The sequence below is a fragment of the Bubalus bubalis genome, chromosome 20 (assembly GCF_019923935.1).
Source record: "Bubalus bubalis isolate 160015118507 breed Murrah chromosome 20, NDDB_SH_1, whole genome shotgun sequence".
Taxonomy (NCBI): domain Eukaryota; kingdom Metazoa; phylum Chordata; class Mammalia; order Artiodactyla; family Bovidae; genus Bubalus; species Bubalus bubalis.
This window is the reverse complement of record NC_059176.1, coordinates 39,760,180-39,786,588: the sequence shown is the minus strand read 5'-3', so window position 1 is coordinate 39,786,588 and position 26,409 is coordinate 39,760,180. Positions and strand designations below refer to the sequence as shown.

At 53.4% G+C, this 26,409-nt stretch overlaps 1 protein-coding gene across 6 annotated transcripts; it reads right to left on the bottom strand.

The window, feature by feature from the left end:
- Positions 1–51: 51 nt before the first annotated feature.
- Positions 52–23,073, bottom strand: CIB2 (calcium and integrin binding family member 2). 6 transcript variants are annotated; one of them, XM_025271177.3, is made up of 8 exons: positions 22,504–22,609; positions 15,715–15,749; positions 12,155–12,227; positions 11,707–11,801; positions 6,989–7,100; positions 3,803–3,950; positions 1,112–1,307; positions 52–688 (listed from the first exon to the last, which is right to left on the bottom strand). In XM_025271177.3, coding segments are annotated over exons 4-8 (480 nt in total). In that variant the 5' UTR covers positions 11,709–11,801; positions 12,155–12,227; positions 15,715–15,749; positions 22,504–22,609; the 3' UTR covers positions 52–666. The 6 variants fall into 6 exon arrangements, with proteins under 6 accessions (XP_025126962.1, XP_006073350.1, XP_045019723.1 ...); XM_006073288.4 differs by lacking the exon at positions 11,707–11,801; XM_045163788.1 differs by lacking the exons at positions 11,707–11,801; positions 12,155–12,227 and having other exon boundaries at positions 3,905–3,950; positions 22,504–22,684.
- Between the last annotated feature and the right edge of the window lie 3,336 nt (positions 23,074–26,409).

Below are 26,409 nucleotides of genomic sequence, written 5' to 3'. Positions count from 1 at the left end.
GGAGATTTCAAGAAGAAAAGGGATCAACAAACCTTTCGTAACCTCGGCAGACACAGAGAACATGAAAGTGTTTTACTATCAGGAGTTCACAAATCTGTGGACAGCACGCACCACTGAGGATTCCACGTCGTCGGGGAGGGCGGATGGGGTGGTGCTCCGGACCTGGACAGGGGCCGAGTCCTTGCACCCATGGTTCCCACAGCTTCACACTGGGAAGGGCCGGGGAGAAGGAACAGACGGGCCCGGGGTGCAGCCCAGCTGTGGGCTCTAGAGAAAGATTGCATAGCTTGTTAAACCTTGTCCTCTTTCTGTTTTTCCATTTGCCCTGGGCAACCCGGGTGCCTGCCCAGCACTTGGACAAGTCAGCACCCCAGCCCTGTTAGGGGTTCCTCCTCCCCCTCCCACTGGGGCCATTTCTGATGGGAGTAGGGAAGGTGGGGGAACAGAGGGAGGGCCTGGGGAGGGCCCACAGGGGGACTGGGAAGGGCCCTGCTCCTCACATCCCCCCCTTCCCTGGTTAAGGTTTTTTGTTTTTATTTTTTGCTGAAAGGGCCAAAGAAGTGTTCGTGGGTGTAAACCCCAGAGGCCACAGCTCCACTCCTGGGGAGCTTGGAGGTCACACTCGTGCAGGGACCGGGCCGGATGGTCGGCTTCTGGTCACTGTCCTCAGATCCGGATGTGGAAAGTGCTGGAAAGAAGGAAAGAGCAAGAGGGGGTGAGCGGCTCTGGACCGGGTGGGTAAAGGTCCTTGCAGAAAGCCAACCAGGCCCTGTGTCCAACCCTGGACAGTCCCTCTGGGAGGATGCAGAGTTCATGAATAATCCACGTGAAGGCCTGGAGGGCCAGCCGTGCCTGCACGTCCAACCCCACCCGACCAAAGGGCCCCCAGGTCTTACCCTTTCCCCACGAGTCCGGCCCTGCTGGGGACAGCGGGCTCACCAGGCACACGCTGAGGGCAGCTGGGCCTGGAGCCTGACCTGCATCCTGGGCCGCACGGGGCCTGCGGCACCACCGCTCTCAGGAGCAGTGAGGGCCCTCAGCCTCGTGGGGTCTCCTGGCTGCGGCCCCCATTAAGGCCCACCCCACCCAAGCCAGCCCCTTGGAGCCGCACCTGAGGAAGTCCGGGGCCTTGGCGATCATGTCCTCAAAGTCTGCGAAGCCCAGCTTGCCGTCACCGTCGAGATCGGCCTCCTCGATGACCTTGTCACACACCAGTACCACCTCGTCCTCGTCCAGCTCCGACTTGGTGAGCCGGGCCAGCGTCAGCTGCAGGTCCTCCTTGCAGATGAAGTTGTCTGTGTTGAAGTCTGCAGGGAGGGGGTGGGTTTATCTCCACTCTCACACCAGACACCTCCCTGTGCACCCTCTGGGGACACTGGATCCTGGTCTTCAGCCGACCGGGACCAAGGTGGGCTCACCCACAAGGCACCTCTGGACACCACGTTCAACAAACCCACATTCACCATCTGCACAAACCCCCAGCATGACAGCAAGCACAGACAGCCTGAGACACTTGGAATGTCCAAATCTGAGGCTTCCTGGGAACATGAGACCCAGGCCAAATGGCCCTCCTAGCTTTGCCCCACAGTGGACTTTGTGTTCCCTCTAGAGCTAAAGAAACCAAGGCCAAGACAGGTCAAGTGACTGAATCAAGGTCAGATGTCTGCTTGGAGGGGAAGCTGGGATGCTGACCAGGGCCTGATTGATGCTAAGACCCACATTTTCTAAACTGCACCACGTTGCCTCTGGCCTCTAGCCAGACAAGGAGGTCAGGAGACTCAGAAGGCCCTCAGAGAAAGGCCCCATGCCTGGCTTCAAAGAGCAGGGAACAATTTGATTCTAATCCTTGGCAAAAGGTACTGCTGCTGCCCACAGCCCAGGAACATGTCCGGAGGGCCGAGCCACACAGGCTCATAGAGGGAACGCGAACACCCTTCTGACTGCTTTGCAACCCAACTATCAACTCTTTCTCGCCTGTGGTGTTTCTTCTACCTGGAGGGCACTTCCCGTGTATCTGTGTAGCAGACTCCATCAAGTTTTAGCTCAAACGCCTCCTCCTGGTTGGTTGGGGGCCGGGGCCGGGGTGGGGGGCAGCGCTTCCTAGGCATAAGGGCTCCTCTTGCCAACTGGCCAAACCCTACCATCAGTGGTAGTGATGAAGAGCACAACGCTCATGTAAGCACTTCAGGCTCCATCTCATTTAATTTTCACCACAAGCCTTTTCAGTGGGTACAATTAGAACCCCCATGATACAGATGAAGAAACAGGCTCGAAAAGGACAAATCACTTGAGGTCACATCCCTGCTCAGTGTTGGACCCCAGAGCCCAAGCTCTTGTCTGGGCACCCTCCATGGCGCATCCCCACACTGGCCTATGAAGGGGCCCTGGGGCAGGCACAAGAAAGGATACTTCTCTGCCCTCTGGTGGTACCTCTCTGTAGGGTTGGCAAGATGGGGAACCCCCTGCCCATTCTATATGAGGAAACTAAGGTCAAGGGAGGGGGTGATCCTTGCTAGAGGTCAGGCCCCAGTTACCCCCAGCACCAAACCCCACATCCCAGTTGCCTTTCTCCATTCCACACTCCCATCCAGGGTGGTTGGGGAGCCCTGGTTCTCCCTTCACCTGTCCCCATGTCTGCCTGGCTGTGTGCCCTGCACTTCGCCTCTCTGGCAGACAATAGCCTTTCCCAGGAGCAATGTCCTGGGGTCCAGCATTAAGGGGACAATGGGTGGAATCTGAGAAGTTTTTTCCTTGAACCTTGTGGGTGTAGTTTGTGGAGAGTAGACAAGGTGGATACCATGCCTCTGCTGTGCAAATACAATGTGGGTGCAGAGATGTATGTAGACGAAAGTTCCCTGAAATAAACAGGAAAACTAGAAAATGAAAAAACAGCCCAGTGGACCCCACTGCCTTGGGATCTCCTGGCTGATCAAAGATGTGGGGGACAGGAGGTTTGTCTGTGGCTTCTATTTTCCAGGACGGGTTCCAACCCCTCCTTGGGCCTCAGAGTTCCCATCTGAGCACTGTCTGAGGGTTTGACCCCAATCCCAGTCCTCTGGAGCAGAAACCAAGGGCTTTGTGGGTGCTTGGCGCCCTCTGGTGGCCAGTAGGACAATGGGTCCTGGGCTGGGCTGGGCTGGGGTGAAATGAGGTCACCCTATCTCTGGCAGCAGTTGCTGGAGTCGGGGTCTGGGGACCAAGAAGCCTACCTCTCAGCTGAGCCTCACCACTTGCAGAGGCCTCCTCTCCAGAACCCTGGCCTCTGCCAGTCTAGCTCCTCCAATTCACACCTCCAGGATGCTGAGAGATCTTTCGAGAACACAGGGCTGCCTGGCCTCACCTGAAGCCCCACACTGACCCCCAAGCTCCTTGGCTGGCTCCTCAGAAGGCCAGTCACAATGACCTCTCCAGACTTACACTGTGCTCATCCCACCACGGTCGTCTCCCCGTCAGCTCCCCAAGCCCTGTGCTGTGTGCTTCCCTGAGCTCTTTATAGGCTGCTCCCTCTCCTGGGTGTGCCTGCCCGCATTCTCCTGTGAACAAACGCCAGGCCCTGCTGAGAGGTCGCCACGTGTAAACTCACCTCATGCTAACTGCCCACTCTCCCTCCTCTGATCTGAGGACCCTACAGGTATTGCTCATGTACAAGTGGTCCCCTCTGGCCACCGCGCTGGACAAGCACTCTTCAAAGTGTTCTTGGTGTCCCCAGTGTCCCCAGGGTGGGAACCAGCAATAACCAACTGGCCTATGGACCACCACCACCACACACAGCTTCACAGCCCCTGCTCCAGGCCCGGGTTACCGTAGATCTTGAAGGCGTAGCTGGCCTTGAGCTCACGGGGAGCCGACTCACAGAGCACAGAAAACATGTCAACAAAGTCATTGAAGGTGAGGTTCCCCTCACCATCTTCAGAGAAAGCCTCCACGATCCTTTCCTTGAAGGGATTCTCCTGAAGAAAACAACCACAGCAGTCACCATGGGTGCAGGTTCACTAGGAGGACCCTGGAGCCCATCTGTTATGCCTCTGTGACCTAACCCCTCTGGGCCTCAGTTTCCCCATCTGTAAAATGGGAATAATAATCACACCTACTTAATTGGGTTGCAAGAGGGTTAAATGAGTTAAAAATAAGGTGTTGGTACAAGGTCCAGCACATCATGAGAAACGCCAGGCTGGATGAGTTTACGGGCTGGAATCAAGACAGGCAGAAGAAACAAAAACAACCTCAGATAGGCAGATGATACCGCTATAATGGCACAAAGCAAAGAGGAACTAAAGGGCCTCTTGATGAGGGTGAAGGAGGAGAGTGAAAGGCTAAATATTAAAAAAAACTAAGATCATGGCATCTGGCCCCAATACTGCATGGCAAATAGAAGGGGGAAAGGTGGAAGCAGTGACAGATTTCCTCTTCTTGGGTTTCAAAATAACTGCAGATGGTGACTGCAGCCATGAAATCAGAAGACCGCTGCTTCTTGGCAGGAAAGCAATGACAAAGCTAGACAGTGTGTTGAAAAGCAGAGACATTACTCTGCCAACAAAGGTCTGGATAGTCAAGGCTATGGTCTTCCCAGTTGTACAGTTGTGAGAGCTGGACCGTAATGAAGGCAAAATGCCAAAGAATTGATGCCTTTGAACTGTGGTGCTGGAGAAGACTCCTGAAAGTCCCCTGGAAAGCAAGGAGATAAAAGCAGTCACTCAAGGGAGATCAATCCTGAATATTCACTGGAAGGACTGGTGCTGAAGCTCCAGTATTTTGGTTGTCTGATGCAAACAGATGACTCATTAGAAACATCCCTGATACTGGGAAAGATTGAGGGCAGAAAGAGAAGAGGGTGTCAGAGGATGAGATGGCTGGACAGCATCACTGATGCAATGAACATGAACTTGGGCAAACTCTGGGAGATGGTGAGGGACAGGGAGGCCTGGCGTGCTGCAGTCCATGGCATCACAGTGAGTCAGACACGACTGGGCAACTGAACAGCAGCAGCAACAAGGCCCAGCACTAGTGAGAGATCTACAGGTGTCACGTTCTGTTATATTGTTCGGATGAGCAGGGGGAGCTCAGCAGAGCCCAGTGTGCCCACTGGAGGCATCGCCTCTTCCAGCAGGAGCAGGGATTAGTCCCATTACCCAGGGAGGACATGGAGGCTCCTGCCTTGACATGCAAGAGAAGACAATGTTCCCGAGTCCAAACTTGTACTGATCACAGCACAAAAGGCCAGTGTATCAACAGATGAGTTGCTGGGGCAAGGGCTAGCAACTTTATTCATAAAAGCAGCAAACTGAGAAGATGGCGGACTCATGTCCCAAAGAACCATCTTGCCCAAGTTAGAATTCAGGCTCTTTCTACGCTAAAAGGGGAGGAAGTAAAGTGAAACATTTCCTGGTTCCCATCAGCCTCTGGAGTGAGTGAAATGAAGTTGCTCAGTCGTGTCTGACTCTCTGCAACCCTGTGGACTGTAGCCTACCAGGCTCCTCCGTCCATGGGATTTTCCAAGCAAGAGTACTGGAGTGGGTTGCCATTTCCTTCTCCAGGGGATCTTCCCGACCCAGGGATCAAATCCAGGTCTCCTGCATTGTTGGCAGACGCTTTACCGTCTGAGCCACCAGGGAACTCCGGAGAGGAGGTGTTAATTCCTTCCTTCCTGCAGTCATTCACAGGTGGGCCTGGTCAGGATGTTACCTGTGAGCTAAACAAAGATATTTTAGCTTAACGCTCACTACCTGGGAGGCAGGGTTCCCAGAGATGGGCCATTATGTATAATTTAAGCTTAGAGGCAATATCCCTTTAGTGACTAATTTGGAAGAGAATATAAAGGTTGTTCCCTACTACTACAGCTCTCAGCTCAGACCAAGATCATGGGAGGCGGCAGTGGGGCTCCAGGGGTTGGATAACTGGGTCAGGATCAGAGAATCACTCAGATCCCAGGCCAGCAGTCACCCAACTCCTATGAATTTTCCTAGGCCAGCCCACAGGGAGGTGAGAAATTATACCAGCAACTCCTTCCTCTGATCCCAGCTCACTCAGGGCCCATCTCTCCTGGAGTCCTCCACCGCAGCTGGGCCAGCACTGGGCCACTCCACTCTGTGCCCAGTCCAGCAGAGGGGGCTAGAGACAACCCCACGGTTCCTCCCAAGTGCCTCCTACCCTCAAATGATCCTCTGAGCCTGGGCTCAAGCCCCCGCTCTAGGCCAGGCTGGCTGCTTGTCCAGGGCTGAGCCTGTGACCTACTATCCCTCAGGACTGAAGTCACAGCCCGATACAGCCCTCAAGTGGATGCCATGTGGACCCCAACTGCATACCCTGACCCCAGAGTCACACATATGAGACCTGGAGAGGGGCTATTTGCAAAGACCCACAGCAACATGCTCTAAAAACCCAAATGCTTTCTTACTATCAAAGTGCACTTTCTGTGTATTATATTAATAAGTAAGGAACTTGGGAAATGAAACTCTTAGGTCAAGTATATAAATGGTTTGAGGACCAGCGGCATCAGCCTCACCTGGAAAAAACAGATCCTTGGGCCCCACCCAGACCTACTGAGCCTGGATTAGGATTCTGACAAGATCTCGAGGTGATTCCCGTGCACATTAAAAGTCTGAGAGGGGATGCGATGGATGACTGTGCTGTGAGAGACTACAGCCACGCGAGGAGGCGGCTGGAAGAAAGTTACCTTCAAAAGCAGACACACACAAGGTCTGCCAAGGACAGCAGCTGGGCCGCCTAACAAAGGGGTGAGCAGGTGAGTGCAGGCTAACAGCCTGACACCAGGGGCAGCAACTAGTCACAGCACCCCGATGGGGTCCCACACACGGGACTCATGTGCTCAGAGTGCAGATGAGGAAACTGAGGCACGGCGGGGGCTTCAACTCAGGTCTAGGTGGCTCCGCTGCCCCGCCATCCGGAGCGGCACACTCCCCCAGCCCCCCTGCCCAGCCTCCTCTGGCTCCTCCCGCGCTCTGCCTGGCAGCAGCGGCCGCTCATGTACCCGGAGCTCCGGCATCTGGATGATGAGGCTCATGGGCACGTGGACAATGGGGCTCTTCCTGTAGTCCATCGGGACGAGGTTGGGGGCCAGCTCATGGAACCGCGCGTGGAGCCTACAGGGGAAGCACAGAGAAGGGGCTGGAGGGGACACAGGCCCCGGGGCCCTCAGAGGCCCAGTGCTGCCCTGCCTGCACCCTGCCTCCCATGCGGGAGGCCCACTTTGGCCAGGAGCCTGGGGAGACCATCTCCTCTGCCCACGGGGTATGGCATCTGTGGGGAAGACAAGCTCTGCCCAGGCCCTGTGCTGACACCCGGATAGGGTCCTGGCGTCCCCACCACCACTGCTGCTGCTGCCAATGTCCAGCCCCCTCCCTCAAGGGCCTGCAGTGCCACCTTATTTGTCCCTCTTTAGACTCTCATAAGAGCCTTTGTGCCAGGTATGTCACCGCTTTCATTCTCCTATGACCGTGTGGACAGAAGCACTGTGCCCACAGTTCACAGCTCAGCAAACTGAGGCCTGAAGAGGTTAAGGGTGACTGGTCTACCACCACACAACTAGAAGTCTCAGCGACTACGGCTGGAACCCAGGACCGGAAGTCCAGAGCAGAAGCTCTTAACGCCCCCTCCCCACACCATTTCCACTGCTCCCCACTCCTGACCTGCTGAAGACCTGGCCCAGGTTGCTACTGCCCCCAAGCTAGGCCCCGAGGGCTGCTGGGTCTCTGCAAGAGCTTCCAGAAACCCTCTCATCCCGGGAAGCCCCTGAGCCTGGGCCACTCACAGCCTCTCTCCAGCTGGGAGCTATTGGGATGGAGCCCACTGCCCTGGGCCTGGCCCTCCTCTCTGACGGGTCGGGTCCCCAGCTCCCTCCCATCCTCCCTCCTGGCTGAGGAGTCCCTGGAACACAAGCCCGCCTCCATGTTGCATGGACCCTCAGGGTGCTGCCAGACGGGGGGATAAGTGTCAGGGGCATTGACTGGGGGGCCGTGGTAGGTAACCTACTCAAGGTGAGGCCAGGATTGCAGGGGCCTGGATTGAAGGGGCCCATATCTCCTGGGGCCCATCTGCCCCGCTACCCCCAAAGCCAGAGCAACGCTGGTCTTCTTCTAAGCGGCCTGACCCAGTGACACACTCCTAGGCCCATCCTTAGCAGGCCCTTCAGCATCCACCCAGTCCCCCGTCAGGTTCCACCCAACTCTTGTGGCCCCGCTCCCCAGCCCTCTCCATCAGAGCCCTCTCCATCAGGGCAGCTAACTGCTTGCCCAGCACACACACACGATGTCAGCCACAGTTCAGCAAGTGCTCACTCCGTGCCCAGCTCTAGGCTAATCCTGTGTGCACTGCTCTACAGTAAGTCCCCAACACACGAACCTTCAAGTTGCGAACTTTTAAAGACACAAACGTGTGTTCCCAGGTCCAATCGCCTACGTTAGTTCACGAGACTGCTAGATATTGTCACACGTGTGCGTCCCCTACAAGCGGTTGTGTGTTTGTGTCCTTTACTGTACAGCACCGTATAGAGTACACGAGTGCAGAATCTGTGTCAAGCTAGGTCTGCAAGAGGATGGACCTCACTAAACTCCTTGCTCTGCGACAATACTCATTCTGATACTAACGAAGGCCTGACAGAAGGGAGGCCCAAAGGAAGGATAGAGAGAGACAAAAGGAAGAAGAAACTGAAGAACCAGAGAGATTCATGACACAGGAAACGGCAAGGGGGTTTTCTTTATTTGAGGAGGCACTGTTGGCTGCTGAGGCACAGGACCCGATGTAGAACAGTCCAGCAAGGTTGCGGCGGCTGTTCAGAATGCAATCCGGTGCTTCTGTGTCATGAGAAAAAAAGAGCTACTACTCAGACATCACTGGATTGTTTTCCAAGAGGGTAGATAGAACTGAATCAGCTAGGAACAAGGCATCTGTGCCATCAACGTCAGGCATGAGTGAAGCTGCAGGTTGCCCTCCGTCTCCTATTGCTGATGACCCTTCAGCTCTGCCATCTCCCACCTCCTCTCTCTCCTCCAGTCAGTGCCTCTTCTAACCTGTTTGCTCGATGCCAGCCTGTGCATGCCAGCTATTGTACCATGCTACTGTACTTTTCAAGGTGCTGTAAGATTAAAAATGTCTTATTTTCTGTATGTATTATTTGTGTGAAAAGTATTATAAAGTTACTACAGTACAGTACTACATAGCCAATTGCTGGCTGGGTACCTTCTTTGCTCTCACTTTTGGCATCAAGGAAAAATCGGCCCTAATTTATACTGTCCCCAAACATGGAACCAGGGCTCTGTATCACCATTTATGTATCTAGTTTCATATGCTTTCGAGAGGACCATCACATTTCCTACTTGACCTGGGCATTTGGGATGTGTTGTCGGGGTGTTTCTGGGGGTTGGCTTACACCTCCAGAATTACGTGGGGTGGCTGCAGCAGGAGTGTGAAGTCAGACTGAGGCTGGAGCCCTGCCTAATCCTCTCATTAGCTGTGCGGCCTTGGGCAAGCAGGTTAACCCCCTGGAGAACAGACTTCCGAATCACTAAGACGGGGATTGTGCTACCCTCCTCACGCCTAGGAGGATTAAAAAGGATGGCGTTAGTAAAACCACCTTGCCTCAACAGATAGCTATTAGCACACTGCCTGCCATGTCAGGGGCTACCTGGAAAGGGGGGATTTGGGAGAAGGTCTCCAGGTACTGGTGGAGTTGAGGAGGTGTCTTCTGGGGTGCGAAGGCTGCCCTGGGACATGGATCTGTTCTGATTCCATGACTGGAATACTGGATTTTTTTTTTTTTTTTAAGAAAATTCAAGGAGAATTTGTAAAGGTGAATCACTGTGGGAAAAACTTCAAAACTGTCTCAGAACTGCATTCCTATCACCCACTGTCCCTATAAAGGGCACTACTGAATTCAAGATGTATGTATCAGTCCCCTCCTAAGTCCCAGGAGTAGAAATGATACCTATGCTTGATATCTCTGCTACTTGAACTGGTCCAGAGCGTGAGGCAAAAGAGCAAAGGCCTCCCAGTTTGTTTTAAGAAGTTAATAATGTATGTATGACCCTTACACATACAGATGCAACAGTCTTATAAAATAATATTAGTAAATCAGGTCCAACAGCATGTGAAAGAATAATACATTGGGACCAAGCAGGACCTATTCCAGGAATGCTAGGCAGGGTCAATGTTTGGAAATCTGTGACTACAAATTGCATTAGTAGGCAGCAAACAAATATTTCAATCAACTTGATGCCTGCATTTATGATGAGACAACTGTATGGACACAGAAAAATATCTGAAGAGCATGTACCACATGTTTACACAGATGGTCCCTGTGGGGCAGGAGCAAAGTGATAAGAGGGAGGCCAACTTTCACTTACCACTTCACATACTTGTGAACTGCTTCAATTTTTTAGAGTATTAATAAAAAGTATTTTAAGGTACATATTAATTTTCATCAATAAAAAAATTAAAATCCTTGGGACTTCCCTGCTCGTCCAGTAGGTAGGACTCAGTGCTTTCAGTGCTCAGGACCCAGGTTCAATCCCTGGTCAGGGAACCAAGATCCCGCAATCCACGTGGCATAACCAAAAAAAAACTTTAAAAATCCTTAGTCAAACATAAACAAAAGGATACCCTCTATCTCAAATCAACACCCAACATTAAACTTAAATGACAAAGTAAACATTCCCATGTAAGTGGGGTTCCTAACCATCACCACTGGGGCCTCCCTGGTGGCTCAGCAGTAAAGAATCTACCTGCAATGCAGGAGACACAGGTTCAATCCTTGGGTCAGGAAGACCTCCTGGAGAAGGAAATGGCAACCCACTCCAGTGTCCTTGCCTGGGAAATCCGACACAGTAGCCTGGCGGGCTACAGTCCATGGGGTCGTGAAAGAGTCAGGTGTGACTCAGCAACTAAACACCATCACCAGCATCACCATCATTATACAACATTTCCCCCATGCGTGCCAGTCAATATAATTAGTCAGCAAAATAAAAGAGTGTGCTTAAACTTTAGAGAGGAGGAGGCAAATTATTATTTGCTGGAAAACCAAGAATAACCAGTTTAAAAACTATTTGAATGAGAAAGAACTCAATAGCTCTTCTATGCAATAGTTTTCTTATCAGTATTCACCTATTCAAAAATACTATATAAAAAAGATCTGATTCACAATACAACCTCCCAAAAAACTCAAAACAACTACACATAAAATAATATGAAATGCGTACAAAGAAAACCATGGAACTTTACCAAAGGATGTAAAATCGTTAAGGAGTTAGATAACTTTCCTGTTTGGAAAGGCTTATTACTATAAGGATGGCAATCTTCTCTTCATATTCCTATAAAATGAATACAGTCTTAATTGAAATCTGCAAAATATTTGAGAACTTGTCAGCCTGATTCAAAAGTCTGTTCAGAAGAATAAATGTAGGAGAGTTGTGGGGAGACCATGAAAAGAGAGTAACTGGGCAGATGTTTGCACCATTGGATGTGAAAACTGCTTAAAACTACAATAAATAAAACCGTGAGGAACAGACACTGGTATAGAAGAGGCAACCCAAATACAGTATAAATGAGATTAGTCCATGACAAACAGCATTTGAAATTAGTGAGGAGAAGATGAATTCTTCTCAAAGTCACAGATGGGTTGGTGGTCCACACTCATGACTAGCTTTCATGTAATGTTTTAAAATTTAGTTGGTAACACTTACAAATTAAACTTACATGACAAACCTTGATTCCCTGATCACACTGAGGCTTGATTTCCCCAAGGTCACAACCAGCTGGGGCTTAGGAGAGCTGTTCTGCAGATCCTGGTCCTAAAACATTCCCAGCAGGGTACACAGGTTCATTTCGTTGCAGTGCATGTTGGCCCAGGCAGGCAACAAAGTTTGAGACCCTTGGGATATTCAGTGAATGATTTGGGGACAGAAGACAAGAAAGATGTAACAGCCAGTATGATTGGGAAAGCAGGGAAATGGGGACTCAGGCATGGCTGCTAGAGAGTGATTAGAAATAAAAATCAAAAGCCTGAAAAATGTCCACATCTTTTGATCCAGAAATCTGTTAGAAATGTACCCTAAGGAAATAATCCCAGCAGTGTGGGTTACACGTCAAGGTGTCCCAAGAATGTTCCCTACGGTGCTAATCGTAACAGTGAAACTTTGCAAACCTGTATGTCCAACTAAATGAACTGAAGAGGTGGTGAGACCATTTTTTAAATCTTATCTATCTTCACAAGTCGCCTAAAAGGAAGAGAAATTTAAAGCAGATTACAGAACAACCTGATCAAAATTTCCAATAAACACACACACAAAGGGAAACTACCTGCACAGTATGTACCTAAAGGTCAAATATATCAAAATGTTAACAGCTGTTGTTTCTGGGCGGCAGGACTGCAGATAATCTTTTGTTCTCTCATGATCGGCTTTATTTTCTAATTTTCTACCGTCATCTCATAGCACAGGTGAAATAAAAATTAAAAGTAATTAAAATAAATTATGCAGAGTTTTTAAATGGTTGAGAAAATACAACAGAAGATGAAGTAACCCATAGGCAAGCACCCCAGTTGCCAGCTGGGTCTCTGTGCTCAGGAGCACAGGCTAACTAGAGGCTGGGGGAGTCACCTACGGCGAAGAAGGTGGCTGAAGGTGGGGCTGCCCAGTCAGGCCCAGCATCGGGGTGGAAGAGCTGTGCCCTGGGGAGCAACTGGATCCACTCTGGAGTGGGGGGGTGTTGTGTATGTGAGTAGGGAGGAGTGGGGGAGGGGAGAATTCCCCGATGGGTATCTGAGACTCGGTATCACTGACCCGAGGCTGCCAGAGAGCTTGGTCCCGAGCTGCAAAGAAGAACCTGCCGCTCACGTTTCCTCCTCGCCATCTGGTCGCTACTCAGGGTGCAGCTCACCCAGAAACCCATCCAGGTAGGGGTGGGGATACAGCGCTGGAAGGCCCCTGAAGCCCTGGCAGCAGGACCCCTGCGATCTGGTCCCCACTGTGTGGCACCTGCTGTGTCTCAGTTGCCACCTCTGCGGCGTGGGCATGAGAGTGCCCCGGCCCTGTTTTTCCATGGGCCCCGTGGCTGGGAGGGCAGGGTGACAGCATAGTTCAGCATAACATAGGCTGCTTGGAGGACCCTGGGCCCGGGGCCTGGCTCTGCCACTGGCCTGGCTTGGTGTTGCCGGCCAGGGCCTCTCCGCGCCCTCTCTGGGCTCGGGCCCTCGGTTGTCCCACCTGGACCTAAGATGTGAACAGCGTGGAGAGGGCGCGCCTGGCAGGGGTGGTCAGTCACACCGGCTCTTGCCGGGGCTCAGAGAGAAGGCTAAAGAAAAGCCAGGGGACTGAAACTGTAATTGAGCCATCGTGGCCACGCCTGGACAAGTAATCCCACATGCACATGCTGCCTGGCCTTACCGCCCTTCCTGAGGGTGGACGGGTAGGCGACAAAACTCTAAGCAGCCTGTGTTATGCTGAACGACGCTGTCACCCCCGCGTTCTCAGCCACTGGGGCCCATGGAAAAACAGGGCCGGGGCACTCTCATCCCCACGCCACAGAGGTGGCAACTGAGACACAGCAGGTGCCACACAGTGGGGACCAGATCACAGGGGTCCTGCTCCCAGGGCTTCACCCCTCCTCCACCCTACTCGACCAAACTTTGCAGAAAAAGCACCAGGTCTGGTCCCCCAAGACAGAAGTGAGGCTGGAAGGAATCAGAGACCGAGCAGACAGCGGGGGACTCAGCGAGGGTGTCCAGCTACCAGAAAGGGTCCTTTCTCCACTTTGTGGATCCCGGGCCTGGGTTGAACTACAGAGGCTGGTACAGAAGGATGCAAAGCTGGGTGGGCCAGGGCTGTAGGGAGCCAGGAGACCCCCTACCCCTGCTCAGACCACCTACCTGCCTGGGACTGATCATCTGCCAAGAGATCAGGGTCCCCACACAAAAGCCTATCAGGTTGAATCCAATTCCTGGCCTGGCCTGTCAACCACCCTCTTCCCCCGGGCAACCCTGCTACTCTCAGTGACACCCCTATGGATGGGGAAGGTAGCAGGTCTGTGCCCTTGACCCCACTGCTCCTAGCCTGGAATGTTCTCCCCTTGGCCAACCCTACCTATCCTTCATCCACACATTCTTCAAGTGCTTCCTGGTGCCGTGCCCAATGCCAGGTGTGAGGAGCCTGTATCCTGAATGCCTGCAAGTCCAGGGGGAAATGGGACCGGAGCCATGAGCCCACAGAGCCCCCTAAGAGGCTTGCAAAAGCATTTGTGGGGAAGATAGCTGGGAGCTCACAGAGCAGATGACTCTGGAGTGGGTCCTGAAGGATGTGCAGGAACACAGCAGGGCAGCCTGTGCAAAGGCCTAGGGACAAGCTTTTGTTGCCCGAACAAAAATGGTGGTGGGCCTCACAGGACAAGCAAGCTGGGCCTGGCATCTACAGAGGTGGGGGTGAGGATGGTGGGAGCTCCCTGCAACAGAGGACTAATGTGGTGAGGCTTAAATGAGGATCTGTGCCAAGAACTGTCATAGGTAAGAGGTGCCACTGGAAGGGCTGGGGCGACCACTGTGTTATGACAGTTGTGAGGACCATCTGTCCAGATGGGAACCCCAACCCACACATCGTTCAAGCTACAGGCCAAATTCCGTTATCAAAAACATACCCTGGCATTCCTCCTCTCAGCCATGCTAAGGTATCATTACCCCCATTTTACAAAAGAACCAGAGGCTCAGCAAGGCTCCACGCTGGTCTGAGGCCAGAGCTGGGAAATGGAGCCCAGGTTTCTGCTGATGCCAAGGGCTGCAGGCTTTGCCCCTGACCCTGTCTCTCCGAGGTGGTAGGAGTGGGTGTCCTCACCTACCCAGGGTACAAGCTGGAAAAGCAGCCTGGGCAAAGGAAGGGACAAGGGACACTGTCTGGGCAGAATGGTCATGGCAATGATAGACCACATCTCCCTTGGGTAGTGTGACAGGATCGAGCCCAGCCTGCCCATCGACCTCCAGGGAAAGCGGTCCTGAGACCATGCTGGCTTTTAGTGCCACCTAACAGTCCAGGCAGGGGGGCCTGGTAAGGCCTGTGGGACCAGGTTTCCTGGCATTCTATGAGTCCTGCCCTCCATCTGGTCCCGGAGCTCTGAGGCTGCCAACAACCTTCATCTCTCCTGTCTAGGCCCACCCCACCCCCAAAGAAAGGGACTGTCCTGGAAAGAGACTCTCAGTGGACAGCTCAAAGCCAGTGAGGGCATCCTGCCATGTCCCTGACTTCTGGACCTCCCAGGAATGGAAGGACATCAGAGCCTGAGCGTGGGGGCTCTTAGGGATCCCTGTCTAATGACAGGGACCTCCTAGTCGGATAGGTTTCAGGGGGGCAGTGAAATAGCGAGCAGCCTGGAGTCAGAGGCCAGGTCTTCAGTCCCTGGCTGGGTGACTTTAGCCAAGCTGCTCAGCCCCATCTGTAAAGTGAGGATAAAAGGATTCTCCTGTTACAAGGGCACAGTGAGGATTAAATGAAAATGTTCCTGAAACCGCCCACCATGGAGCCTGGCACACACTCGGTAGATGTTCCATTCCTGGCAGAAGGATGTGGGCCAGTTCCTGAGTTCATACAGCAGCCCACACTAGGCTGCTGATGGAGGCGGAAAAGCTTATCCCCAGCTTGGGCGGACCCTGCACACCCCCCTGCCCCCAGGGTGGCCGGCCCCACCCCTGCCCCCAGAGAGGTGAACAAGAGCCACACTTACTTGAGGATGTCCTTCTTATTGAAGAAGGTGCAGTCCTGTGGAAGGAAAACACGCATACAGTCGGCTGTATGGGCCCCGGGCTCCTTTCTTCCTCGCTCAGAGCCACACAGGCACAGCCACCAGCCCTGCTGCCCAGGCCCATTGAGGGGAGCAGTCTCGTGGGGCCACCAACCGCCTCCTGAAACTTCTGACCTGAGCCAGGGAGCTGAGTGTCCAGCATGCGGGGCTGGGAGGCACACATGGGGGGAGGGCATTTGGGTGGGGGAGCCGATGGAGAGTTCCAAGGTGGATGCCATTGATTTGAGGGGCCGAGGGATACCCTGCGGGAGAGGGGAGTGGCTGGGAGACGCTCAGGAGACCAAACAGGAGTGAGGACCGACAGGGCGTCGCACTGCCCAGCTGCAGGGCCAACATCCACGCGGCGGCCCCCAAGGATGGTGCCGCGAGGAGCAGTGGGTGGTGTGTGTCCTGAGAGGCTGCGGGCAGCAGCCCCCTGCTCAGAGGCTGAGAGTTCCAGGCACACTGACTGGGGAAGCCCCAGCATCTAACTGCATCTGTAGCCACAGGAACAGACGGGGCTAGAGAAGGCAGTGGAGAGGCTGGCCTGTGGGGGAGGAGGATGGTGGGCAGGGGGGAGCTGGCAGCATCTGGACGGAGGCTGGGGTGGAGGCTTCCCCAGGTAGGCATGACTCAGGGTGGGGGCAGGACTCGGTCCAGAGGTCACCCAGATTGTAAACTCTTCTTGGGGGTCCTGCCTTTGTCTGGATAACCTGACCCCCAGTCACGCCCCTGTCCACAGCTCAGCCAGTCTGGTGATGACAGGTACTATGCCAGGCCTGATGGGAAGTATGGAGGGAAAACGACCCAGCACTTCACAAAACACCCAACCATGAAGGGCTTTTGTGCTTATCCCCTGCCGTCTGGCTCCTCTGCCTTGGCCTGTTGTTGGAGCATGAGGGAGCCCAGAGCCGGGGGGCGTCCTGGGCAAGCTGACCACAGCTGGCTCTGACGAGGGGCTAATGGCCACAGCCCAGGTGTGCAGACAGCCAGGCTTGCACCGGGTGAGGCCTGGAGCCCCGGGCCCTGGGGCAACTATACAGCACGTTGAGAAGGATCCAAGGAAGCAGGCCCACAGGAGGCACATCTGGGGTTTCCAGTGGCGCCTGAAGGAGAGCCAAAAAGGGAGGCTTGGTGGTAATTTCCAGGCCCCACTAGTCTGTCCTGAGCCACTTGCTGTTCTGCAGGAGTTACACTAAGGACCCACACGCTGCCTGGCCCTTCTGAGAAACACAGGAGCTTCTGCTGGGGAGGCAAGGCTTTGCTTTCAGCGATGGCTCCTCTGTAGGGTCTAGAAGAGGCTCAGGCTGGGGAAGCAGTGTCCCCTCCACACCCCACGTGGGCAGAGACTTCCCTGCCCCACAGGCCTAAGACTCAGACAGGATGGAAACCACGTGGGCTGATATTTCAGGAGACCCCAGAAACCTGAAACAGGCAGCAAAGGCCGCCCAGCTGGGTCTTCCAAGTACAGACTTCTGTCAGCCCCACAGCTGCTTCTGCGGCCTGAAGCTCCCCAGCGAGAAGGGTCGGGGTGCTTCCAATCAGCACGGTGGGGGTGTCAGGGGTGAATGTGGAAGAGGCCAGTTCTGCTCTCTCCTCCCCTGCCTATCCTCTTCCCTTCCCCTCCCCTCCCCTCCCCTCTCTTTTCTCCTCTCTCCAATCCCCTGGGTTGGAAAGGAAGTGTCTGGGTCTTGATGTGTGAGTTTTATTGGTAACAGATGGGAAAGCTTCTCACATGACCCTAGTCCCTTATTGCAACTACTTCCATCTGTCCACATCAATGGTCCTCAAGATGTGGTTCCTGGACCAGCAATATCACCATCTCCTGGGGACTTAGTGGAAATTTAGACTCTTGGGCTTCTCTCCAGACCTACAATCAGCAACTTTGGGAGGGTGGGGCCCAGAAATCTGCATTTAGAAAAGTTTCTTCTCATGATGGTGATGCCTGATAAAGTGTGAGGGCCTCTGCTCTAGAGCAGAATCACTTGGGGACTGCTTAACTCCTGCGTCCTCTCCCATCACCACCAACAGACCCCAGATCAATTATGACAGAGTCCCTGAGGGTGGATCCGGGCATCAGCAGTTTTCAAAGTCATCAGGTGACTGCAACGTGCAGCTGAGAACCACACCACAACCAGTCCGTGATTATCACGGGCTGGTCAGTAGGTGCTCTGAATGTCCAGTTTTGTTTCGTTCTCATCACTAGCATGAATGGGGTGGGGAGCGAGGCATTACCTTCCCATTCTGTGGATGGGAAAACTGAGGTTCAGCAAAGTTGAAGAGCTTGCCCTAAGTCGCACACACAGACCAAGGGCTGGGCTGGAACTCAGGCTTCTTGACCACTGCACGCTGACAGGAAACAGCCGCAGGCCACCCAGGCCAGTCCGATACCCACCTTTCCATCTCCTGCTTCCGCTGTGTATTCCCATATGATACACGGTACATGCGCAATACAGATGAGGGGATGAGTGACCAGACTTTTCCACATAAACCTTCCTTCCACAGCAGTTACATTAGCAATTCACTGGCTGGGGAATATCTCACTGAAGGCATCGGCCCTGCCTCATCTAACCTTTCTCCTCTTTCTGAACATTTAGACATGGCCATTTCTAGGTTTTTACCATTACCATTAAAGCTGCCATGAACCTGCTCACAGAGTTATGTTTTGCTCTTCCGTCTGTTGACTTACTTCCCTGGAACTCATCCCAGGGAGGCAGCTCATGGAGGAGGAACACAGCAGGTGCCTTAAAAGCTTCTCAGGGCTCTGAGCAGTCTGGCAGCGGAAAAGGGTTAATAGTCAGATTCAACTTCTCATCTTGCTTTGGATCCTTAGGCAAATCAGTCTCCTTTTGGAACCTCAGTGTCTGTGTCTGTAAAAATGGGATACTGCCTCTCTGAAAGGGGCAGTGAGAGAAGCAAACAAGCTAAGGTGCAGGATACAGGCCACAGTTGATGGGGCTTCCCTCCCCATTTTGGACACTCCATCCAGTGTCCCATGTCCCAAAGGCATCCCTTCAGAGCCCGCGGCTCTGTGTCTGCCCTCATCCTGAAGACAAAACAAAAACCCTGCCCACCTCCATCTGCTCAGCTACCCAGGGGGTTAGCGCCACAGCTCTGCAGGACCTCTTCCTTATACTCCACTGAGAACAGATGTCACTGCTTGGCCCCTGCCAGTTCACAGGGATGGGTCTTCAGGGAAGAGTTCCAGCTCAGGTTAGGGTCACAAAGGGTAGTAGTGAGGGATGGAGGGGTATAATTCAGGCGAGCTGGGCCCTCAGGACTCTGGCAGCAGAAGGCAGGGCAGGCCGGGCTTCCATAGTAGAAGTGCAAATGTTAGGACAGTTAAGGCTGGAGTTCCTCCTCCAAGCCTCTATTCACGCTGCTCTCCCAATCTGGACTGCCTTCTCCACCTTGTTCAGCTTACCCAAATCCTTTCCATGTTCCAGAGCTCAACTCAGGAGTACTTTGTGCAGGTAGCCTCCCTGCTGGTCTACCTATGCCAGTGGTCCCAAGCCAAACCACAGCCAGTCCCAGCTGGAGTGGGTTCTCCATAGGGCTCTGCCAGCGCAAGCCTGGGCACCACCCAGCCGACCACCACACAGCTCAACTAATCCCCACAAGAACCCTTGACACGAGCACAGCAGAGCTAGTATCATTCCCGTTTGAGAGCCGCAGACACTGAGACCCAGAGGACAGTGGCTTACTAAAGTGTACAGAACTACAGCCCCTCCATGACTTCAAGCCAGGACCTCAGAATCGCTGGAGTTCCTTCCCTTCCTTCGAGCTATGCTTTAACAAGTATTCGTCCAAACGTCTATTTATTCAATGCTCTCCACCGCCTTTTCTGTACCTGAGCGGGAGACACATAGGAAACAGGGTGGAGAGTAAACACTGATGACTGGGTATAAACCATCCTGTGGCCACAAGAAGGGCTGGGGGAAGGCATCAGGGAGCCTGTCTCAGGAGGGTGAGGCCTGGCATGGACAGAAAGATGGGTCATACTGGGCTGCTGAAGAAGTGAGGGGAGGGCACCAGGAGAACAAGGCCAGAGGTGAGGCCATGCTTGGCTAGAAGCCCTTCGGTGTGCCTGGAACTTGGGGTGCTAGGGGAGGGGTGAAGAATGAATCTGGAGGCTGGCTGATCCCAGGCTAGGCCGGGGTGAGCTTTGCTCTGCACTCTGCTTATGCTATTATCCCAAGACACTGCGGAATTCCAGGGGGAGGAGAGGGTCACACCCATGTTTTAGAAAGATCCAGCACATCTTTGACCCTGCATTTCTGCTCCAAGCATGCACAACCGAGAGATGGACAGCTCCCTAGGGCCTCCCACAGCAGTAGAGGGTTGGATAATATGTGTACAGTGCAACTCTGGGCCCAGGAATTCTTTTTTAAAGAAAACTTGCTTTACAATGGGGATGCATGCTGTGTCTGTTGAAAGAAAATGAGAAGGAGGGAAGAGAATGGAGTAAGAACCTGAGGGACTGTGGTAGCAGCGTGTGGATGGAAATTACATCTTCAGTTCACTTGAAACTGAGAGGCCTGGCCCCTTTCCGGTTGTGGAGATGGAGAAGGGGGTCCCCAGGTGAGCCCCCAAAGAGGCTGAGTCACAGGACTTGTTCTTGACTGAAAACATGGGCCACAGCAGGGCAAAGTGTCAGACCAGCTGGAGGAGCAGTAGAGGGTCCTGGGGAAGGCAGTGGGCCCTTGGCAGTTTGAGGGGTCAGGGTGGGGGGTTGGATCTGGAAGGCGGAGAGGTGGTCTAGGGAGACACCTGAACTTTGGGGATCAGGACTGGGAAAGAGGGCAGGAAACGCTGGGGATCAGCTGGGGAGGGATGGCTGTTACTCGGGGTCACCCCCAGCGGCCCTGGCTGGCCCTGGCCGGCTGGAGAGTCTCAGAGAGGGAGACGCGGGGCTCTCCGGTTTCACAGCTCTCACTTTTCCCACCGAGCTCAGCCTCTGGCAAAGGATCAGAACCCAGCACTTATCCTGACTCCGAAGGGTAACTCAACGCCAGGCTGGACTGAGTGGGAACCCAGGTTCCCCACCCCCATGAGGGGACTCTTCTGAGCGTGGCCTACCTGCTTGCTTGGCCCCACCTGCAGGTCTTTACCCAAGCGGTCCCCTCGGCCTGGGAGGCCTCTTCCGGCCCTGATGAGCAAAATCCTACTGATCTTTCAAGGGTCTGTGCAAGTGCTGTCTTATTTCCAGATCTACCATTCAAAGCAAAGCTCCCCTTCCCTCCAGGTCTCCCACTGCCCCCTAGAGCCCTCCCCTAGAGCACATTCACTGCCTGCCTCTCTGGAGGTGACGGTCTGTTTCTGCAGACAGCGAGGGCCTTAAGGACAAGAGTACACACAGCCCCCAGCCCCAGTGAAGGACTGAGCCTTGAATTCACAAGTCAAATTCTTGTGTGAACTTTGACTGCACAGGGTACTGACTGAATGGCTCCTCAGCCTTTGTTTACTCTCCTATAAAACAGGGCTAATAATCCTGCTCTCAGTGATGATCAAATGACTTGATGCATAGAGAGCATTCATTGCAGCGCTAGGTACACCGAAGGCATTCCACCGATGTGGCGCCCCCCACTCCTTCTCAGGGACTCACGTGGAGCTGAGAAAGTACTGTTATTGACAACCACTGCTTCCAGGAGCAAAAGGGGTGCCCACATCAGAGGACCCATACTTCAAGCTTGATTCTGAAATGTTCACGAAGGCAAGGGGCAGCCATGGAGACCCTGCTGGTGTTCATCTCCCCCAGTCATGCTTCACATAGGCTACAATACTGTCTAGGCCCCTCTGCCTGGCAGAGCCTGGAAAGAAGCATCAAAGTTGGGCCTGGGAGGATAAGCGAGATCATCTGAAGACTGAGGAGCAGCATCCCAGAGAATGTGCAAAAAAGAAGCAGGAAAGAGCCCGGTGTGTCAGAGAAGGAGGATGGCTCTGCTGTGGCTGCAGTGTGCAGGGCAGGAAAAGAGCCTCAGCAGGCTGGCTAGGGTTCTGGGCAAGTCAGGAGTTTGTGCTCCATCCTGCAACCACAGAAAAGTTTGCACATAGGTGGGAGGGCACTGGGATATGATCTGGACAGCTCCCCAACTCTGGAAGCAGAGGGACCTAGGAGGGGTCTAAAGGGGTGGTTGCTGGGGCCTAAGGGAGCTCGGAGAGGTGACCATATAAGACTGGTACCTGGCTTGACTTCTTGTGCAATTACTTCCATGCTGGGGCCAGAGGGAAAGACCCCAATAGGTAACAAGACATCCCCAACCCAGAATCGTATTTGAGTACTGACGCGCTTCACTTCCAACCCAGCTCATTTCTGCTGTACAGACTCACTCTCCTCGGCGGCTTCCCGGGTTTTGAGGGGTGGGAGAGTCCTCCCTCCAGCCCACGTTTAAGGACTCCATCTCAGCGCCAATGTGGGCTCTGGGATGAGTGGTCGGGAAGGGGTCTGGGTCCAGACTGGGGCCAAGAGCAAGAAGTCTGAATGAGAGAGAGGAAAGGGGAGCAGAAAGAGACACGCCTGCGAGAATCTTCTAACTGGAAAGCTCTCTCATTCCTTGAGTGGGGAAACTGAGGCTTGGAGAAGTCACCGGCCCAAGGTCACGCGTCGAGCTGAAGGCAGAGCAAGGTTTGAACCTGGTAAACCGGCTTTCGGGAGGCCTCGGCAAGCGACGGAAAAAAGAAAGGAGGGAGACCAAGGGCGCCGCTTCGGGATCCGGGGGCGGCCGGACTCACCTGGTAGTTGTCCAGCTGCTCTTCCGTGAAGATGGTCTGCTTGTTCCCCATGGTGGCCGCGGCGGCGTCGCTCTCCCGCCCGGGTGCCGCCTCCCATCCGCGGCCGCCGGAGCCCCGCGCCCGCGGCCCTCGCCAGCCCCGCGGCGGGCAGCTTCCGACGGCCGCCGGACCCGCCGCCCCGCCCAGCCGCGCCGCGCCGCGCCCCGCAGCCCACCGGAGGGGGCGGGGCGGGGGCCTGGGAGGCGGGGAAGCGGACCCGGAGCGCGGCGACTCCGCCCCGCGGCCGGGAGAGGGCGGGCGCCCGGCTCCCGGCTGCCGCGCGCCCCGGGCCCGCCAGGGGGCGGCCTGGCCTCGGGAGGCGCTGCCCGGCCCGTCTGGCGCCCGCGCCCGCGTCGGCTGGGCGGACCCGGGAACTTCCGGCCGCCGAGAGTCCAGGGGACGCGGGGCTGAGGGTGGCGGGCCCGGACCGATCCATTTGAGGGGTGCAGTGGGGGCAAGTGGGTGATCTTGGCTCCCCTGCAGCTGGGGCGCAGGGTGTCAGCGCGGAGCAGGGGAGAGCCCTGGACTGTGAGTGCGTGCAGGGCCCAGTTCTGCCAGCATCTCATAGCCTGACCTTGGGCCCAGCCCCTCCGGGGAAAAGGAGGGAGTCTATCGAGATGACCTCTAAGGTCTCTCCTGGCCTGATCTGGCCTTTGACCATGGCCTGGGCAGAGTATCTCAGGCCTTCTGGGTCCCTTAGGGAGGAGGACAGGATTTACTTGTCTTTCTTTGAGCCTTTGGATCCAAACGTGGGACTTGAGGGGGTTTAAAAGACTGTGTTTAGAGGCTTATTGTGACAAAGGCCAGGGTGTCTTCCGGGGCTTTTAAAGAAATGCCATCCACCGCAGCAAATGGAGCCATCGCTGACTAGTTACCTTTTATGGGTCCAGCTCACACGCTGGTTATTTCTAATCCCAGGACAGCTGATTCTGTAGGTACTGTCTCCATTTTACAGGTGAGGAAACTGAGGCTGAGAATCGTTCCGTAACGTGCCCAGGGTTCCACGGCTGGGAGGTAGCAGAGCCTGAGGTGGCCTCCCGCACTGACTCAGCCCACACCTGGACTTCGATGAGAAGGCCAGGGCTTCATGCTTTAAAATAGGTGGTTTGTGTCTTTAACCCCTGAGAGCAGGGCAACAGAACCACTTGGGAGGCTCCACCCCCAGAGCGTCTTGATTTAGTTCTCCAGGGGTGAAGAAGGTGGGCGGGCAACCAGTTCCCAGGTGATGCTGATGCTGCTGGCCCTGGCTTTGAGTTGCTAAGGCTGAAGGTCCGGGTTCCAATAGGAGCAAGGATCTAAGTTTGGCAGATGACCCCTGGTATTTCTACATTTTCCTTTTGTATCTGAGGTTCCTGGATGGGGTTTTCTGACACTATTTTGCCACCCTCTGGTGAAAGTAGCAGCCATCAGCTAAACAGACAAGTCTCCCTGTTGATAGGATAAGAGTCATCAGAGGCATAATCAATTGCTATCAGATGGGCAGGAAACAATTCAGAAGCCCAGGGGACGGCTGACCAGCCTTCAGAGACTGCCTCACCATCCATCATTTATATTGGACATTTATAGTGGACAGCTGTGGGAAAGAAGGTCATATCTGTGACCAGAGATTCAGAGAATGTGGAACTTTAGAGCAGAGACAGGCCTTTATAAGATTCTTTCCATCTGTAATTCCTCTTTCTCCCACATTAGCGTTGAGGAAACGGAAACCTTTTCTGAACCACACAATCACTATTAACAAGCATCTTAGATTCCCCCTTGCCCACCAAGAGGCCAGAATTCTGGGTGCTCACATCCTGCTCTGATACATTCTTTTACAGTTGTGAACATGATACTCATTTTCATGCCAAGTATTCCTGGCAGAAAAGCCAGAACTTCTACAAAGAGGACTGTGTTTTCAGTTCTGGGAGTCCCTCCTCTCACAGGTGATAAATAGAAGCAAGCAACCTGAGGAGAATACTCCATTAAATCCTTTGTGCTCACTATTGCCATTGCCCTAAAAGAGGCCCTCTCTTTTGAACTATTACAGCAATGCTGTGAGGAGGGGCATGGCATATAATTTCCTAGTTACAGATGGGAAACCCAAGGGTCAGTAAGGCAAAGTGACTGGCCCAATACCACTCAGCTGGGAAGGGGCAAAGCAGGACTCTCCCCTCTTTCTCTGATTCCATATGGTGCTTCTGCTGCTTCCAGCTGTTGGGTGTGGTCCCTGAAAAAAAATTGTTTGAGGGGAGGATGGAGGGAGGGAGAAGAACTGATTATCTACTCTGCATCTAGGATTGTGTTGGATACTTTACTGAATAAGATTACTCCATGAACACCTCTTAAGTCTACAGAGTTTGACGTTATTATCCCATTTCACAGATGAAGAAATAATCTCAGAAAACGTGACTTGCCCAAGGTCATGTAGCTGGCGATGGGTGGATTTAAATCTGGGTCCTGGCTGTCTTGATCACACTGTCTAGGGGCAGGGGAACATGTGCTTACTGAAGTTTAAAGGGGGCCAAGTCCTAGGCAATTGCAGTCTTTGTAAATGATGTAACATCAGAAGGTAGCAACAAGGAGTAGTTTAGGGGTTCTTGGCACTTTGTAGAATTTGGAAGAAAAACAGGAGGGATAAATGCTACAAAATGCCCAAGGAGTAACTAGACAGGAGTTAAAGGTCTGAGTAAATACAAGAAAACATGGATTTCTTTCCTTCTTTCCAAGGTCCTTCCTCATTGACTAGCTATTCTTTGTGCTGAAATGTCTTTGATCTGCAGGTTGTTAATCTATTAATAGGACTTAGAATCTAAGTGGGTCTTTATGGGAGAGATGAGGTGCTCTGGGCCCAGGGCCGGGGCAAGAATATTGCCTACAGTAAATACATGACTGAAGTGACTTAGCAGGTCACCTACTGCTACTGCCAAATCACTTCAGTCGTGTCCGACTCTGTGCGACCCCATAGATGGCAGCCCACCAGGCTGCCCCATCCCTGGGATTCTCCAGGCAAGAACACTGGAGTGAGTTGCCATTTCCTTCTCCAATGCATGAAAGTGAAAAGTGAAAGTGAAGTCACTCAGTCGTGTCTGACTCTTCGCTACCCCATGGACTGCAGCCCACCAGGCTCCTCCGTCCATGGGATTTTCCAGGCAAGAGTACTGGAGTGGGGTGCCATTGCCTTCTTCGTTTAAGTACCTTTAAAATCCTTGGAGGCATCCTTGATTCCTCTCTTCTCCTCACACCCCACACTTGGTCCATTAGCACAGCCTATTATGTCTAGAAGCCAGCCGGTCTACAGCCAACTCTGTAGCACTTCATCACTATCTCGTTGTCCAAGTCCCCCTCATCTCTCTCCTGGATTACTGTGGTAGGTTACATCGTGACATGAGTAAGCCAGTTCATCAAAACCAGGTTCAGTGTTGCAGTGGGTTAATTATTTTTTTTAATTACTTACTGAAAGGTTGTTGAATCACGCGAATACACTGGGATTCTTGGCCCCCGGAGGAGAAGAATTCAATCTGGGGCCAGAGACGAGGCTTGATCGCTCAGAGCTTTTGTGTAATAAAGTTTTATTAAAGTATAAAGGAGATAGAGAAAGCTTCTGACATAGGCATCAGAAGGGGGCAGAAAGAGTACCCCCCTGCTAGTCTTTAGCTGGATGTTATATAGTCACTAGCAGTCTGTTAATGAAAGAAAGGAATGTCTTAAAATTCAGAATGGCACCAGGCCCCTCACCCATAAGATGCATTTTGGGATAATCTTGGCACCAAATGGTTTATCCTGGGCCATAAAATGATTAACTTGAATCTTGAAGAAGGGCAGACCATTATACAAATAGTTTCATTTACATAGATTAGGGGAACAATATCTGAGTATAACATACTGGTT